General features: G+C 42.8%; 1 protein-coding gene across 2 annotated transcripts in view; it reads right to left on the bottom strand.

Moving 5' to 3' along the window:
- The window catches only part of CAV1 (caveolin 1), a 35,644-nt gene extending 16,680 nt beyond the window's left edge, over positions 1-18,964 (bottom strand). Inside the window, exons 1-2 of one of the 2 annotated variants that reach the window (XM_063309473.1) lie at positions 18,842-18,964; positions 16,897-17,061 (exon numbers count right to left, since the gene is read on the bottom strand). In XM_063309473.1, the coding sequence (XP_063165543.1) occupies positions 16,897-17,061; positions 18,842-18,871 (195 nt within the window). In that variant the 5' untranslated portion in view covers positions 18,872-18,964. Of the gene's footprint in view, positions 1-16,896; positions 17,062-18,501; positions 18,778-18,841 lie in introns of those variants that run through there. The other variant, XM_063309474.1, reaches the window with a different exon arrangement.
- Positions 18,965-19,335: the final 371 nt, after the last annotated feature.

The following is a 19,335-nucleotide window of genomic DNA, read 5'->3' as shown; positions in this document are numbered from 1 at the left end:
GCATGGTTAATGTCCCAAACTGTACAGCTGAAAACAGATAAGAGTATCACAATAGAAAAAGATTGTTATCGTACTCATGTTCCCATACAGCCCAATTTCCTTTTGTGACAATTAAAATGGATAAAATAGGCATTGCTCACAAAATGGTCATGAGTGACTCATAAAAGTCTTGACTTGAGGAGAGGGAGCTACCAAATATACAATGCTGCCAAACAGTTGGTGTATTTTGCCAGTTCAAAAGGGGCAAAAAGGACACTGGATTCATCCATAAATTCTGAGATGATGATGGTGATGATGATGACAATGGCATTAAAATATTAGGAGAACCTTGCAGGTTAGACCTAACCAGTAAACAATTTGTAGTGAATTGCAAAAAGCTACAGAAGGATTTCAGAAAAAGTAATGGAGCTAGCAAAAGTTTTTCTGACCAGCACTTTTCCACTTCCTTTGGAATATACATGTAACCCGCAGACTTCCGAACATTCACTCCACTTATCAAAGAAACATTGCAGTTGAAGAGGAAAACTATGATAGGTCAACTGACCACATGGCTGCAGGAAATAATGTTCAGGACAATTATGTGGGTTTGATTGTGTCTAAAACATTTAGTGCTACAACTACATGATCAAGCTAATTTGGCAGGCAAATATTATTGAGCCTTGTAAATCCCTATACAAAACCCCTCACAATATGTACCTCTGTGTGTGTGTGTGTCTGTATATATACATACAGCATGTACACATTTAGACATAAATACATCTCTCCCTCCCTCTCTCCAAGTCATACCAAGTCAGCCATATTGCATGGTAATTCAGTGGCCAACAAAGAAGGCCAGAGGCTGTTTGAATTCTCTGTCTTTTAGAAGTGGATCTGAAGTTGTACAGACACCTGTCAGTATCAGGAAGTTGGAGCTGTGCCAGGAACTGATTCAAGGGAACAAGACAGAAAGAATATGCCAAGGCCATGAAAATCTTTTTGCAAAAGGAAGCCTTGTGTACCCTTTCTGAGTGGGTGGATCCAGTTGACATAATATTTACTAATAGGAAGACATGCAGGCTGAAGTTTTACAAGCTCAGCACACGGAGCAGCCACACCTAAATATTCTTGATCCTAGTTATAGTGGGTCCTGGCAATGGTTTTATTCATCTGATACTGGCTGCAATGGCACATTACACTGAGGAGGATTTTTAAACCAAGATTTGTTGAGTGAGCCATACTGGTCTAATTTGCACATAACACTGCTTAGCCATATGGATACAGGTATGCACATCACACTAAGCTAAAAAGGAACAAACCATAATACTGAGCTGGATTTTGGAAGGTCACAGTAGAGAAGATGGATTATCCTACTCCAAGATCCAGTTTTCTCTCTCTGATTTTCATTACTTGAATCTTTCTTTGCTGAGGTATGATTTATTGTTAAAATGAAGGTTAGAGCACCACCATAGACATCAACATCTCCCAGAAATGTTTTACAGACAGCTTGTTACATCACCAATCTTTTTCTAGTCCTGTTAATCCCATTTCTACAAAGAAAGAGACTATTTGCCTCATTTGATGGGCAGTGTTAAATTAGAAACAAGCACAGCTGTCATAAACACATTACAAGAAGATCCTAGATGCACACTTGAGCATAGGGCTTAATTCAGGGGGAATATGTCAGTATGTTCTTTCACTTATTTTCTTCTGCAAACAAAGTAAGTAAGTAAATCTTCTTCCAACTGAGTTTGATGCCTGGTGACTTCATGGACAAGCCCATGTAGTTTCTTAGCAACAGTACAGAAGCAAGTTGCCACTGCTTTCTTCCAGGATAATTTGTTTGACTCTTCAGCCTAGCCTAAAGCCCTGAAATTTGTAATCCAAGGACTAACCAGGTCCAGCCCTGCTCCTTTTTTTGAGACCAGCCAAAGTTGGCTGTGTGCTGCCATTTCAAGGATGCATCATCCAGCTTAAATGTGCCTGCTGCAAATGTTTGCTTTTGCCATACAGTCTGCACAAACACGAAGAAAAGAACATGCAGATCTTCAACTCCTTTCACGTCCTTTAAAAATCTTTGCTTACGTAGGGAGCAGACTGACTAAAGAATGCGGCACTTTCACCCTTAGCTGTGATGGCATCTTTCTCTTTCCTATTTGAGGAACTGACCTTATCAGTCCCCACTTCGTTGAAAATTAAGCAAGTGCACCAGATATAAACAGAGCTGTGGACCATTTTCATCTCTCATGTAATTCTTACCAAACCCATACAGTTCTACATCCTGGATGCATTTGGCCTTCACTCAAGCTAAGTCTGGAGTTTAAAGCTGTGAACAGAAATGTACTGAAAGGGAGAGCAAAGTGAAGTACTGTACACTGCTTGGCATAGTGTCCTGAAACTTTTAAATTAGTATGCTTATCTCTTTTTTCTCTGATATCAGAAAATCATGTGGTAATGGTTCTTGATTTAACCATGCATAGAATAAGTCCAAATACGAAATCCCTTCAGTCAGACACGTGCTGCCCTCCTTTCATATATTGTTTCTCTACCCTTTGGAAGAATACCTATTTATATCTGTGAATTAGAAGAGCCTGGAATATGTACTCATAGTCTGTGCATTTTGAGATCATACCTATTTGGCCTGCCCTACACACATTCGACATCTGGCTGCGAGAGCTGGACCATAAGGAAGGCTGAGCGAAGGAAGATCGATGCTTTGGAACTGTGATGTTGGAGGAAAATTCTGAGAGTGCCTTGGACTGCAAGAAGATCAAACCAGTCCATCCTCCAGGAAATAAAGCCAGACTGCTCACCTGAGGGAATGATATTAAAGGCAAAACTGAAGTACTTTGCCCACATAATGAGAAGACAGGACACCCTGGAGAAGATGCTGGTGCTAGGGAGAGTGGAGGGCAAAAGGAAGAGGGGCCGACCAAGGGCAAGGTGGATGGATGATATTCTAGAGGTGACGGAGTCGTCCCTGGGGGAGCTGGGGGTGTTGACGACCAACAGGAAGCTCTGGCGTGGGCTGGTCCATGAAGTCACAAAGAGTCAGAAGCGACTGAACAAATAAACAACAACAACACACACATTCCACAGACCTTTCAGTTATCTCTGTCTATGGGAGTTTGAGTGAGATCGGTGAGTCTGCATTTTTGCAAGATGCCAGACAGAACGTACAGAAAGGGAATGGAAATTTACATATTCCCTCACTCCCAGGGTTGAATGAGAGCGCAGGCACAGCGTATGTATTTTCATCCACACAACTCAGAATCCTGATTGTGTGAGATTACTGATTTCACAGAGAAACAGGAGTGCCCCTTTGCTGGAAAGTCTAACAGACATGTTGAGGCAGAAGGTAGAGTCCACCATTCTGATCCCTCTCCTTGTGTTTATTGAGCATGTGGAAAGGGACATATGAAGTGGCTACGTTCTACTGAATTCACAAGATCTGTTCAATGTGGAGGGCAGCAGGCATAGTCCAATTATTCACTGTACATGCCATATGCATGAACAGGATTAGATAGATGACTGTCATATTTTGAAAAATCTATTGTAACAATTTTCTAGTATGAACTTAATGCTAGACTGTCAGCAGCTCCCTCAAGCCAAATAGATGATGCTTATGCTTCTTATCTTCTCTGCTACCTCCATAGCTATTAAGCTTGGTGGATTTTTCCCTCCATGCTCCATACATAAAGGTGCTAATAAAGAGTGTTATTGGGGGTGGGGGGGAGAGCTGGATTCATCAGTAACAACTACCAGTGTTTTAATTCAGTATTCTGGCACGGCTCATGCAGCAAATGCTACTTTCCAGGATGTGCTGCTAAGGTAAGAGATGGATGCCATAATGAAGTGGAAAAAATATTTTTCACGAGATAGGTTGAGTAATTTTGTATACCTGCAAACGTATTTTCCTTGATCCAATAATATGGGTTCCATAGGCTGAACAACTGCATGCCAAAAAAGACACTTCTGGGGACTGCCTTGAGTGTGCCATTGGTTTTGTTCAGTAAATTGATCTTCTGAATTTTCAGCACAGGATTTAAACATAGTGAAGCTGTTACTATAGCAAATCGACATGTAATTATGTTTATAATTATATATGTACATAACTATGTTACAATGACTTATGGGCACTGGTTTTAAAAATATGTAAACCCTTTGCATAAGGGTTTGATTATATTGGGGAAAAAGTTAATAAGCAGCATGAGTCTTTATTCAGAATAAACATAATTGCTTTATTTCATGAAACCCACGCTAGATAAAATCCTGAGTTTTATATCAGTGGGTATTTGAGTAAAACACACAGACCTGAGAAATGATAAAGCTGGCCTCTGAATCAAGTCAAACACATCAGTATCTACTTCCTTCAAATTTAGCTAACTCCATAGCCTGATCATATCTTTGAAAGCTAAAGATAAAACTATATCCAGACATGAGCAAGTAACTTCTCAATACACTTACACATATACACAGACTCCTAAAATACTGTTCAGTTGAAAATAGTATGTGATATCAGGAAGCGAAAATACAATAGCAAGGCAAATCCTATGTACATACATCAGAATGAGAGCAGATGGAAGGTTAGGAACAGGAGGGCAAATGTAGGGGATGATTTCTGCTCCACATCATCTCCCAGCCAGAGTTTCTCCTCCATTCACAAGAATTGCCAACAGATGACCACCCTTACAGACAAACTGTGGAAGACAGTTTTGGGTGTGCATGATCTAAACTTTATGTATTTACATTATAACTTACTCCAGAAAAAAAAGGCTGCTGGTATCCAGTGAAATCCTATGCGTGTTTACTCAAGGGACAGTCTGATTAAATTCAATGGACTTAGTTCTGAAGTACTAACACAAGACTTCAGCCTTAGTAAATGACCATCAAGGAAAGGATTAAGCACCCCTACCTCATGCCACTTCCTATTTTTACCCCTAAAGCATTTAGGGTTTTTAAAAAATGGTGTACTAGTTAAGGAGCTGGACTAGAAACCAGGAGACCGTAAGTTCTGGTCATCTCTTAAGAATGAAAGCTGGCTGGGTAACTTTGGGCCAGTCACTCATTCTCAGCCCAATCCACCTCACAGGGCTGTTGTCGTGGGGTAAATAGGAGGGAGGAGCATTATATATGCCACCTTGAGTTGTACAAAACGATGATGGGATATAAATCTAATTAATAATATAATAATTATAAACATCAGTGTTGTTGGCTTAGAGCCATATACAAGGGATGAGACATCTCTGAGTTCTACCATTAAAATCAAGGCTTTAGCATACAGGAGCCTGACTGGGGGGGGAGGGGGAATGTCTCTCACATCAGGATTATACCTCATGTTTGCTGCTAGTTATGCCCCTTCAATCACAGCGCAGTATTCCAGCATTGGCCCAATGCAAGCAGCAAAAAATAATAAACAAACAAACAAGCGCCTGCTTTACAACTATGGGAAACTACATTTTCCCCACCCCATGCTGCTGTGTCAGATGGAATGCGCATTCCAGCATGTTTCTCCAGTGCAGTTGTTTTTCACTGGAAACACTGCCTGTCTGCCACATTCCTGCCTCCCCAACTCATGTTTCTTAGGCATATGTGTGGTCTGTGACCATAATAAAGAGTTGATTTGATTTGATTTTCATTCAGTCAGCAGTAGCAAGAACCTGAAAGTGTTCATGATCTGCAGTAGATGAGGACAAAGTGAAGGAAAAGCAGGTTGGATTTACAGTGCACTGCAAAGGGCTTGAACGGGTTGCGGTGTGGCAGATGCGTTTTCTCAGCCCATCTGTAAGGCCAGAGTTACAGCAATCCAACTAAGGTAGGATTTTCCAAGAGATTATCCTGAGGAAATGCCCATCGATTAAATGCAAAGGCTAACGTTGCAGGGACACGCCCATCAGTAATTCTAAAGGTAACTTTAGCACAGTAGCGTAACAAATTTCATCGATTCCAGAAGCCAACATACCCAGCTGGGGCTGGCAAGAGTTTGTTAATCTCCAAACTAAGAATCTGGACTATGTCTAATCCTGATGAGAGTTAAATACCAGACTGTGGAAGAAGTTGCTCAAGTGGATGACTTGAATAACAGAACTGCACTTGTGCAATGGCTTAATGTTGCTGATCTTCAAAACAAATTGAGATTAGCAACACCAAGTCATTCCACGCATGTTTTTGAATGGCTTGATTGCTTCTGATCAAAACAAATGTGTAAGGTTCTTAGAACCTTATCCCAGACTTCTTTGGAAGTTAATATTAACCAACTGCAGAGGCATTTATTCTGCAGTAAGTATGCGCTTTCATGCATAGGATTATAGCTTTAGTTTAGAAACAACTAAGAGGAAAAAAGTTATAGACAGCCATGAGTAGGAGTTGGCAAAGGGCACACACATATACAAGGGCCCCTTTCTCTCAGCCGCACCCTTTCGAGCGGCAGCATAATTTGACTGGCTGTGCTCAAGCAGGCTGAAAACAATAATCCGTTAGTGCATCTGTGGCAATATTTACTGATTCAGAGAAAGGCCATGAGTGGGTGTAAAGAGAGGCTGCACTTGAGGAAGGAACAGAAAAGCCCTGGAAAAAAAAGATGAATGCATCAAACCTAACATATAGACTTATGTGCTAAACTCCACAGCTGTTTTATGCATGGATGGAGGCAAGTAGACTCTGTGTAATGACATTTTTCCAACGATTCTCTCTCTGTCGTGTACTCTTTACATGTTTCATGCTACAATTTTAAGTTTTTTTTAAAAAAAATATTTCCCCCTGTTTCTCATTAGATCATGTCTGTTTTAGATTTCTGATTTTAAATAGTGGCTTTCAGCTCTTCATTGGGAACTATAAACTTCAGACAAAAATAAACAAATATTCATTCCCTCCAATTCTAAAGGCACTTGTGTGAGTCCTAGGGGCTGTATAATATGATTATATAAGACACATAAAAAGCAAAGCTGCTATGCTGATTTGTAAGGAAAATCCACTATCAACAGAATGTTTCTGGGGGACTAACCATCATCTTATAACCAAGCAAGTTTTTAATTTCTCCTAGAGCTTTGAACAGCAGAGGAAAAGTTCTCAGCAGGAGCTGCAAGGGAGAAGTGTAGTATGAAGGTGACAGAAGAAAGTGCAAAAGCTGGGTTGCAGTTAAACCTCAAAAAAAAAACCAAGATTACGGCAACCAGCTTGATTGATAACTGGTAAACAGAGAGAGAAAACATAGAGGCAGTGACAGACTTTGTATTTCTAGGCGCAAAGATTACTGTAGATGCTGACTGAAGCCAGGAAATCAGAAGACGTTTAATTTTTGGGAGGAGAGCAACGACAAATCTGATAAAATAGTTAAGAGCAGAGACATCACACTGACATCAAAGGTCCGCATAGTTAAAGTAATGGTATTCCCAGTAGTAACATATGGCTGCGAGAGCTGGACCATAAGGAAGGCTGAGAGAAGGAAGATAGATGCTTTGGAACTGTGGTGTTGGAGGAAAATTCTGAGAGTGCCTTGGACTGCAAGAAAATCAAACCAGTTCATACTCCAGGAAATAAAGCCAGACTGCTCACTTGAGGGAATGATATTAAAGGCAAAGCTGAAGTACTTTGGCCACATAATGAGAAGACAGGATACCCTGGAGAAGATGCTGATGCTAGGGAGAGTGGAAGGCAAAAGGAAGAAGGGCCGACCAAGGGCAAGATGGATGGACGATATCCTAGAGGTGACAGACTCGACCTTGGGGAAGCTGGGGGTGGCGACAACCAACAGGAAGCTCTGGCATGGGCTGGTCCATGAAGTCACGAAGAGACAGAAGCGAATGAATGAATAAACAACAAGAAGTGTGAAGTGGCTGAAGATTTCTTCCACCGACTGATCAGATACCTTCTCCTAACCCGTCAGCCAGATCATTCCAAAAGTTGCTTAAAATTAACAGCCTTTCCTGCCCTCTGTCTCAGGTTTCAGATATTTACAGGTAGCTGCCTTTGACCCTGGATTCCATTTGGGCTATATTGAGCTATCACAGCCTAGTTTTGTTTTTTTGCTATGGCTTCCACTATTTTGATACAGGGAACAAAATGATGGCATAAATCCTACAATAGCCCCAGCATAATATTGAAAAGAACCTCTCAATTCCCCCAAACAGGAAGAAAATAAAAGATAATGGACCCACTCATTTGCATGATCACCCCATCAACTGTTCCCTCCAGAAATGCTAATTGTGGCTTCTGGTCACCAAAACTTTGCCCAATCCTGGTTTAATGAGGACTGTAACAATCCAGATGACCACTAGATGGCAGCCAAGAGAAACAGAAAATCCTAACTCCACTACCACTGAATGGATGTCTGGATTTTTATAGCTCAGATATGGTAGCTTAGTTTAACACAATGTCTAGCCTGGGTCAGTGATTTTACCATAACTAGCTCAGAGGATCTTCTGACTTGCTTTTAAGTGTGTTAGTAATTGTTGGCACACTGTGACCTAAACTTCATATCCAAAATCCATACAATCTATATAGAGGATGCAAATCAAAACCTTTTTTAGTTTTTGTAAACACCCACTGCTCTTCACAGATTGCAAGTCAGTTAGTTTTTGAAACAATACTGAAGTCATCTGAAGAACTGCTTACCTATTTTACTTTGCATGAATTATTCTTCTATTAGATATTGGAGGGCCAAAGAGATATAGGCAGCGTCAGCAACCCAACATACAGCCATTGTCCACGCAAACTAGCATCATTTATCCAGCAACATGGAATTTAGTTCCTTCTGGGACTTCCATCTGTGTGGTTGGGACTTTCTGCCTTGGAAATGTCTCTGTCCCCTTTGGCATGAAGTTTATGCACTTGGCACACTGGGCACCCGTAAATAATGAACGAGTACATAACATTATGAGGCATTTTTTGAAACAATACCGAAGCCATGTAAAGAACTGCTTACAGGGCAGATTCCTTGCTCTTTGCTTAATCATCTGTCCATGTTTGGCTTTGCTTTTTTGACACTATGTAGGTGTTGGCAGAATGTAAAAGCCCTAAACAAATGGCTATAGTGCACAGCATCTAACACAAACCAAATAATTGGAATAAACCATGGATCCTATACATGCAAAAATGTGATTTTGAAGAGTGTAAATCAATTAACAGTAGCTATACTTTTATATCTTCTATTAATTAATCTAGAAAACTGACTAAGCCTACATATTCTTCATTACTAGATCTCTCATTTCCCCCTGTATGCATACAATGAAACCTGGAAACACCTCTTCTCTTCAACAAGCCTACTTGTATGGCAAAAGGCCTGGCACCTGTACCAGGCATCTTTAAGAAAATGTTGGAGCATAAGCACCCAACTGGACACATTATTGACACTGGCCGTGGGCCACTGGTAGCAGTCAGGTAGGTGTGGGACTGCTATTTCATAATTCTCACCGTGCTGTATGGCATTTGTTATGATTTTACTCTAGAGTATTATAGGAAATCAAGCACGGTGGCCCGGGGTCACTCATGCGATGTGGTGCGCTGAGTCCCTTCAAAACAATGAATACAGAAAATAGATTTTGAATACAGAGCATAATAATCACTTTATAATGATAAATACTCCAAAAGTGCTTCCATGAAATAAAACCCTTTTTATTTTCCATTGCCACAGAAACTAGGACCAGAAATAATACGTATGAGTTATACTTTCTTAACTTTCATTTAAACATAAGAAAGAAAAAAAATCTTCATGGTAAGATCCACATAACAATGGAACAGTGTACCTATGGAAGATGTGGGTTATCCATCTCTGGAGGTTTTTAAGAAGAGCCTGAATAGCCACTTCTTCAGGAAGCTCTAATTGGTTCTCCTGCGCATTGCAGAAGGCTGAATTTGTTCTACATTACTATTGAAACCCAAACACCATTTCCTAAGTTACAGCATGAGCTAAGCTATGACTGGCTGAATAAAGGAATGGTAGCATCTGCTGGTAGGGGACCTGGGAGAGCAAATAATGTTACAGGCATCATGATGTCATCTTGCAAAGGACAGAAATTATATACTTGCATCATTTATTGTCATGACACTGTGATATGCATGTCATTATGTTAACAACTTTGGGGCTTATAATAGATGCCTATGAAGGGAACATGAAGAATTAACCGACAGGAATGCCTTCAGAAGTTGTCCTTGCCCTTTAACTGGGTTGAAAACAAAATGCATATTTTGGGGGGAGGGGGGAGGTGCTGAATGATTGTCACATCTGCCACACCAGCAAGAAACCATAAAATGTGGTGGATCCAACACTGAAGGAAACTAAGAAGACCATTAGAAGAGAAGTGAGGGCCTGCTCCTGACAGAGGTATTTCTGTACCTCGAAGGTCCATGTTTATTTAAACAAGTGTAGTTGTAAAAAAACAGGACAAGGACACAGGTAGAAACTTCTCACAAAAAAAGAATTATGCCTTTCAAGTCAATGAGATATGTGACAATTGTTAGGACGTTCTTTTCTTTAAAATCATTTATTTTAGAAATGTCACTTAGCATAGTTACCAATCCCATGCATGCTTACTTAAAAGTAGAACTCAGTAATTCCAAGAAAATTTCATTCTAGATAAATGGGTATATTTGCTGCAAATTACTTGACACGCATTCAGTTAATCGGCTATGGGCCACCACACCCAGCTAACCTTGTCTGGGCTTGAAAGCTAAGCAGGATTGGGTCTGGTCAGTTACAGCATGAGCTAAGCCATTATAGTATGAATTTTAAAAAAAGGCATCTGCTGGTAGGATAGGAGACAACCATAAAATACCATAGCTGTGAGTAGACTGAGAAACTGAAATACATTTGAAAAGAAAGCAAATTGCCTTGGTACTCTTCAGGACCTTGACAGGGAAGTATTTTCTCTGTCCTTCACAGAGACAGAAAGTATCTACTGGTGTTCCAAACTCTTGCAGTTCAAAAGTAACATTTAGTTCATTATCCCTGTTAGACTGGGCAGAAAGTAAGTCTGCAACCACTTGTAGATCTTTGGTGATCTGTTCTGTATCAGCAAGGATTTCTGATCTTCAGTTTTTAACAGTAACAGCAATGTAATTTTCTCTTCCCAACAGCAGCAACTAAAGAATGCGAATCAAGTAAAGGAAGCTGTAACCAAGTTTTTTTAAAAAAAGAAATGTGGTAAAGGTGTAAATTTAGTTCAGTTCAACAAATTCTGAAGAGATCCAGAATTTAATTCTATATGGGCATCTTTTGCACCAGACTCTGGCCAGAAGGTCTAAGGATTCTAGGAAAAGTCAAAGTACAGCCTGCAAATCTTATGTCTATCCACAATTCATCAACTGCTTGTGTAGAACCAGCTGCATTGCCATGTGTGTGTATGTCAAAATCAGCAAGATGGCAAACATAGCTTTAGGATACAAGCTGTGCCTTTCTTAATCCATGTGCAAACATGGCAGGCCTTGTATTTCTGTCCAACATCTTGCTGATGTTGAAGTTTCCCTTGCCCCCTGGATGCCATGGCGTAGAATGGCAACTTTCAACTTGGATGCAGAACTTTATCACAAATTAGGTCTGTCCCCTAGTCACTGCAATCTAAAATACGCTGTGCATAACATTGCCCAGTTTATACCTGTAATTTGGACCTGACTCTAAAATATCCGTGAAGGGGATAAAAGAGTTGCTGGCTGTTTTATCTGAATGAAAGAACAGCAGCAAATTCAATGATCTTCACCTTTTTTTACCTAAAGAAAATGCTGCAACCTCCCACCCCCCCAATATGATTTTAAGAATTTTAAAAACAAGACACCAGTTGAAACTATACTTTTAAAATGCCTCACCAGCAGCATGTAGGTACACAGAGATGGGGGGGGGGGCTTTTGTGTTTAATGGGTCCATAATCTGAATCTGTTTACAGCATTCCCACTTTCCTTTAGGACACTGGATATAACTGACATCTTTAATATCTCCCTCAAGGAATGTTTGCAAACGTTTCCTCTAAAATATGCATTTTTGCCCTTATTTTTCTTTCTTGGGAGCTGCTTCCTATTCCCACTAGGATCCGGCTCTCTCTGTTTGGTTATGTTGTTAGAGAGCAAATGCAGATTCCATCCAGCCTTCTTTATATAGTATCACTGACCCTTAGAAGATTTTCTTGCTTTGCAAACTTCAGTTGCTCTGCAGCACAAGCTAGGAAGTTATGTTCTCTGAATTCCCCAAACACTCCCCTTCTTCCCAAGCCTATTTTCATTCCCCCAACTTAAAAAAAAAAAGAAGTAATGTTAGAGTGTTAAGCTACTTTCTCATGCATTATTCTGCATGAAATCTTAACTTCAACTATCTATTGGGGGACAATGTTGCCTCATGGTGAGAAACCCAAATCCAATTCAGTGTGTTGTTACTAAAAAGAAAGTCTCTCAGTATCTGTTGGTGCTTAGTTCCACCTAAGAGTATACTGGAATACAGCCTTAGATTCAAGTCCTATCTCTCATTCTTGTTTTTCAATGGCTGAAATGAGAATATTTGACTTGTAGGGAGAATTCTGCTGAATGATTGTTGGGCTTGGAAGAAGTACCTACACGGTAGTGACTAGTGGAAGGGTCTAGAGTAGAAGGCCCTTTGGCCTCTTCTAACAATGATTCTCTGGTGGCGAAAGAAAGGGAATGTTGCCCATCCTTCTCCAAAAGGTTAAGAACTAATGGAAATATAGAGGAGAAATGTGACAAGGCTCACTTTAGTGTAACACTATAGCAGTGTTTCTCAACCTTGGCAACTTTAAGCTGTGTGGACTTCAACTCCCAGAATCCCCCAGCCATCATGCTTGCTGGGGGATTCTGGGAGTTGAAGTCCACACAGCTTAAAGTTGCCAAAATTGAGAAACACTGTACTATAGAATGCAGATATAGAAGACAGTGTTGATTGCCCACTTGGCAATCAACTAAAAGAAAATCCGTGACAGAATCTCAGAAAAGTGGGTTGTGGCAGTAGGAAACATCTGACGTGCAGAAACATTCAAATATACAATCTCCAATATGTGCTTCAAACCAGTTCACTGAACCACTTGCACTATGGAAGGAAATATTTGAATTAGCTCTGAGGCTAAATAAATGTAATAATGCAAGTAAAACATTGTGAACAAACTGAATGATATAATTTCCTTTCAGGATATGAACTAGCTTAAGAACTAGTTCAAGCCAATGAAATACGAGCATGCCAGATTTTCGAATCTCTGTTGAAAAAAAAAATCTACCTTGAAAGCTCTAGTCACATATCCCAAATATATGGCATCTGATTATTCAGCTGTAATGGAAACACATTCCATACATACCCAGGCATCAGGGGTATCTGCAGGGGTGGGTCAAAAAACTCAAGATGGAGGTCACAGTTGTGCAATCCAAGCCCCAACCTTTTAGTACATGTGTTGATGTGACATGCATGTGAAATACGGTGGAGCTGCAATCATGTGGTCATGACCACCATCTGATTTTTTTGACCTCCTCACAGAAGCTACTGTCCATATATTCTTGTCCTATTACAAATCACATGAAATTTTTATAAAGCTAAGTAAAACACAAATAATTACAGTCAACTTGAGCCCCCCTCAATTTCACTAAAAGGTCTTCACAGAAACTTGGAAATTAGAATCCAGAAGCACAAATTCAGTTGCTCACCAGCCTAAAAAAGACCTGCTTTTTCCATGGATATCAACCTTCCTCAGAAAGGCTGGAGAAACCTTGCCTACTCCAATATTCCAACAACAGTGTAAACTCATGTTTTCCCTCATAGAACTTCCACCAGGCAGCACTTCTCTGTAACATGGGCTTCTCTCTCTTACAAATAGGTTTCAGCACTGAGGACTCTCTAAAGCCTTAACTGAGACCTCCAAATCCTTCCCAAATTTGCCACCAAATGGTAATTGCTCATATGGAAAAAGGTGAAAAATATTTAAGACACTGAGAGAAATCACATTAGCTATATTTAATCAGTTTCATCTGGTTTTAATTAATTACATTAAATCAAACCATTTTTGTTCTAGCCTTTCCCCCTTTTTGGCCTGCTCTTCAGAGTACAGTCTCTGGCATTCCACTGAAAAGCCAAGTACAACTTTTAGCTGTTGCTAAAATCTCTCTGTTTTAAATCAAGTACACTGCAGAAGGACAGGCTTCCTGAACTCAACAAGACTTCAGCTATACCTCCGTTGTCTTCAATGGTCACATCCCCAAACACAAATACCCACAGTTCTCTTTGATAGTCCCCAACAGAGCCAGTCCCCAACTGAGCCAGATCTGTTGGAATGGACAAAGTCTGACTACCAAGGTGAGATCCAAAAGAGCCCTTCTACCCACTCATTTACTGCAATAGTTTTCCTTTTTCTTCAGGCATGTTTAACTGGAAGAGGAATCTACAGGCGGGGTCTGGCCTGATGAAGCTGGAAATGGCTCTTTGGCAAAATGTCTTGCATGAAATCCAGGCCAATAAAATGGAGGCAGGGCAGGGCAGGTTGAACCTGCAACACCATATGGCAGTATAGAGTCCTCTCTGCAAGATTCCAGCCAGGCCCTTTCCAGCCATCATTAATGCATTGCCCCAGGGCTGGCCTGGACATTATTGTAGGCATATTGTAGGTACATTGGCTTATTCAGGCAGCAGAGGAGAAAAAGTGAGGAAGAAGAACAGATTGGAGTCAACCCCTGTCCTTATCCTCCTCCCTGTTTCTCTCTCCCCACACTGGGTGCTTACTGCTGAGCCAGGCAGCTGTTCTAGTGGCACCACTCCTTCGACCCACTCTACTAAGCAGAAATGTCTACTGCTGCCACTTTTAATGGGCAGTAGTATAGAACCACTTTTGGCAAACCCTGATTCCCTCATTGCTTTTATTCCCCCCCCCCCCCCGCCGCCGCTATTTTAGGTTGGTTTTGCCATTTTTTGTATTTCCTCAAGTCCTAATTCTGCCCCCACCCTGCCCAACCATACCTGATCTGTGATGCTACAGTGCCTGCATAGGCAGTGACCTTCAGCAATGAAGCTAGGAAATAGAGTAGAATAGTAATTTATTTATTTTCATCAACCATGAACCCACATGCTCATGTAACCTTTCACCTATTTTTCTCAGTTACAGAAATCTAGACCAACCCTTTATATTAACTTTAATCAGTTAGAGCACAAGTTTACAATTTTTTTCAAATTGCAGAACCTGGTGATCACCAAGAAACTTCCTGGAAACCCTGATCCACAGAATGGAGGCCATGGTGTTTTTTCACGGGAATACAAGCCCCACTCTTTCTGTTGTACTTAAAAAACGAAACTTGATGTGGATGTCGCTGACTGCATTTGACCGAATTTTTGAAAACTTTTGAAAAACTTTGAATTAGAGTACTAACACTATGCACCCAGAATTAACCGGTGAGACTTATTCTAAGACCAATCTGCATGCAACTGCATTCTAAATTTACTTGTACTGGGCAATGGTTCTGAACAAAATGTCACCACTGTTATATCTGCTTTCAATGTGAGGCCCAAAACTTATATGAGGCCTCTAAACCACCTCCAGAAGTTGCCACCAAATGGGAATTCTAAGTGTGAATAAGTGAAAGGTGCCTGGAGAATTACCGTATTACCTATATTTAGATTAATGTAATTCAAATTTTGTTTTTGTCCTGGCAGGCCCCGTCTACTTTATGGTCTGGCCTCCAGTGCACCTCTCAAAGTCCAAACATACTTCCTGACATCTCTGCTTTACATTATGTCTTTTTATCCTTTCAATAAGCATCATCTTTGAGCTGGCATTTCTTTCTGTGACAAAGAAAAAGTGGAATAAGGCTTCTAAAGTGGCACTCCACGTTTGCAGTTGTTGAAAATACCTGTCTATTTAAAAATAAATCTGCCCATTTCTATCATTTTAGAATTAAAAAATCCAAAGGAGATTAAACATTGCAGACCTACTCTTTTCCATTTGCTTAACATACCAGGGTATAACCATGGTTTGTCCCTCCTCCCCCTCTTTTTTTAACTCCTCCAATCTTCTGAAGGCAGGCTCTTGTGGGCAGTGTTATGTTTAATGAGAAAAATATTCAAATACATGTTTCCTGTTAGTCACACAACCTCCCAAACTTATTCTGGGCAGCAACTTGTTTTCTCTTCCATGATCAGATGTTGTAAAATAACACAATTCTAAGCATGGTTATTCAACAGTAAGCCCAGAGAAGTGAGTGTAGGATTAGAATTACAAGGTATAAAAAAATGAAAGAATCACATGGCATCTTGAATATAAACACATGTAGAACAACAAACACTTTTGTGGATGATAGCCACCAATTTTATATATGCTTTGTTTTCTCCAAAGTCAGATCTATTATGTTTAACAGAGTTGATTCCCAGATATGTGTGCCCAAAATAACTTTCCTCTTTAGGAGCCAAAAAATAAACAAACAAACAAACAAAAAACCCAAACCCTTTCCATAAGACCTACTGCTTTTCTTCGGTATGTTTCTTTAGTGATCCTTGACCTTTTCATAGTCTTAGCACTGTGGTCAGTTGCACTGTTCCCATTTTACAGGTGATCGACAAGTTATTGGATTATTAACTTGCTGGAAAACACACCATTCCCAAGCAGCTGGGTGCCTGCGCACAGCTTTTCCAGATGGTTATTTATGGAACAAGTCACACTTCAAAAAGTTAATAATAAACTCAAATAAATGTTCCATTAGGAAGGTAAACATTAAAAAGCTTCATTCCTGCAACAGAGTGCTTTCCCCTTTCTAAGCATGTTAATTGATCAAATCGACCATCAAGACTGAGTGACATTATCCAACCTTCTAGCCCTGGATGAAAGCCCGTGGTTAAGAAAGAAACTGTCATCAGTGTCCCTAGTTCGAGCCCTGCGCACCTTCCGCGGATTTTTCAACTCCCTCCATTCGCGCGCCGGGGGAGGGCGAGGGCAGAAACGAATTGGCGGCTCCTACCTTCACCACCTCGTCGTTGAGATGCTTGGGGTCCCGGTTAACCAGGTCGATTTCCTTGGTGTGGACGTCCTGGAACTCCTTCTCGCTAAGCTCCTCAGCCATGACCTTGTTGTTGGGCTTGTAGATGTTGCCTTGTTCCCGGATGGGCGCCGTGTAGAGAAAATCCTAGAGGGGGAAGCAGGAACGGGTGGGAAAGCGGTCAGTCCGCCGCGCCGCCCGAGCTGAGCGTTCCTGGGAAAGGCAGCGGGGGGGCGGGAAAAAGATTCGCGCGGCGATTCACAGCTGCTGGCTGAAGAGGGGAGCAAACCAAGCCCGGAGAAACTTCGTCCGGGCGATGTCCCCAGGGCTGGGCTTTTTAAGAAGTACCTCCACCACACCCCTCTGCGCCCCGTCCTGAGCCGCAATTCCTCCTCGCGCCGCCAGGGGGCCTCTATCGGCAGAAGCAGGGCGCAGGCGAGCTCCGCGGGACAGGGCGCAACTACCTCGCCCTTGAATTCCAGCGCTTCGAGGCTGCGGGCGCCGAAGTCGTGCACAAATGTCATCGCTGCCAGAATTACTCGCCCATCCCTCCGCGGGAGAGAATCAGCTGGAACTTCACAGATCCTTTGGTTAGCCGGAGGTTCCCGACTCCAATGCCCACGATATTTTGCGCGTCGCATGAGCCCCCCTTTGATAGAGTTGCTCCCGAGGAAACGCGGGTGCGTCGCCTAAAGCCTCCTTGTATGTTAGCTCTCAGATCAGCTACAACTATGGCTCCTTTGTATCACCCAGGCAGCGTCTGAGGGTGGCCTAAAAGCTCTTTGCCCGCCTCACCTGAGCGTCCCCAAGCAATTAGGGTGGGTGGGAAGGAGACCACGCAGCGATGATTAAAAGTGCAACGTCGGACAGTTAAGGACCCTGATTTCCCCACAGGCAAGTTTGGGAGGAAGAGGGAGAAAGCTACCCATTCATTACTATTAAATCATAGAATGATGAACGAGAGTTCAAAAGATTTAATTTGAAGTAAAGTGACTTTGACAATGAAAAGTGAAGTTTTCAGCCTTCTCCAACTTGGAGCCTGTCAAAAGTCTTGGCGCTCTAATACCCAGCACCCGGCCAGCGTGGCCACTGTATCTGGACTGGAGTACGTCGGAAAGGCAGCCTGGTTGATAGTTCCCAGGAATAAAATCGCCCTGGGAAAAGAAGACCTGCCTTGCCAACCTTCCTCCCTTTTTTAGGATGCACCTCAAATGAACGGGAAATCGTTTTTCCCTATGCTTGATCCGTTTACAGTATTAGAGAACTTCAAAGGAAAAAAAAATCAAGTCCCGAAACCTCAGTTGCCATGCACGAAAACTCTCGGGCGGAGGCCCAACCCAAGCCGCTTCGCTAAGGCAACCCCAACCTCGCGCCCCTCGCCTGGACGGGCGCAGCAGCCCTGCTCCGCCTAAGAGCGAAACTCTCCTCTACAGACTCGCGGCGGTTGGACTTGGGGGCAGCTTTCTCCAGAAAGCCTCTCTCCCGCCTTGACTGAACAACAACAACAACAACATGGGCTTGTGGGGGGTCACTGGGGTCCTGCATCCGAGCGGTTTTGCAGAGCGGCAAAGCCCCCCCAGGACTTACGCGCCGAGAGCCGTCTCCCTGCTGGCCTCGGGGTGGAAACGCTGGGGTTGGCGCGGTCCTCCGACTGCTGCGGGGCGAAAGAAACTGAGCAACCCATTCGGCGGTGGGGGGGGGGGAGCAAAGAGAAGTGCCCAGCCAAGGAGATCGGGTTACCGGCCACAACCGAGACGAATAACCTCCCCTTGCCCGGAAAAGTCCGGGCTTCCTCCCCTCTCGGGAAGGGGCTCCGAGGTGGAGGGAACTAGATAAGAGGCGAGCCAAGAGGGCTCGCGAGACGGCTGCGACAGGCACCGGCTGCCAGGAATGTCAAGCAGTTTAAAAAATGCTAAGCAGGTCCTACCTCCGAATCTACGTATTTGCTCCCAGACATGCTGTCTTGGGCTGGCTTGAGGCGCTGCAGAAATCTTCCTGAGGGGTGATTTGCAGGATCCGAAGAAGACCTGGCGCTGGCAGCACGCACAGTCCCCCCCCCCGCACCCGCACGCATGCACACGCACACACACACACACCGACGGCTGCCGAGTGGGAGGTACCTCCAAGTGGCCGCTCTGGCCGCCCGCCAGAGGCTCCTTCTGCTGCTAACTCGGAGGACAGAGTTGGTCGCTCTCGAGGCACATCCCCAAGGATGCGGGGGGGGGGGGGGGCGATAGTACACAGTGCAGGACACCCGCTGGACTGCCCCAACCACGTCCGACAGATCTCCCCCCCTCCCGCGCCTCTTTATTCCCTTGTGGAACCCGGAGGCGATGCCTGTGCTTTGGCAGTCCCGGCAACCCTGAAAGTCCACCCGCGCGCGCGCCGGCGGTACCTCTTGAGCGGCTCTGGAAAAGGGGG

The sequence above is a fragment of the Candoia aspera genome, chromosome 7, assembly GCF_035149785.1.
Source record: "Candoia aspera isolate rCanAsp1 chromosome 7, rCanAsp1.hap2, whole genome shotgun sequence".
Classification (NCBI taxonomy): domain Eukaryota; kingdom Metazoa; phylum Chordata; class Lepidosauria; order Squamata; family Boidae; genus Candoia; species Candoia aspera.
This window is presented reverse-complemented; position numbering and strand designations above follow the sequence as displayed.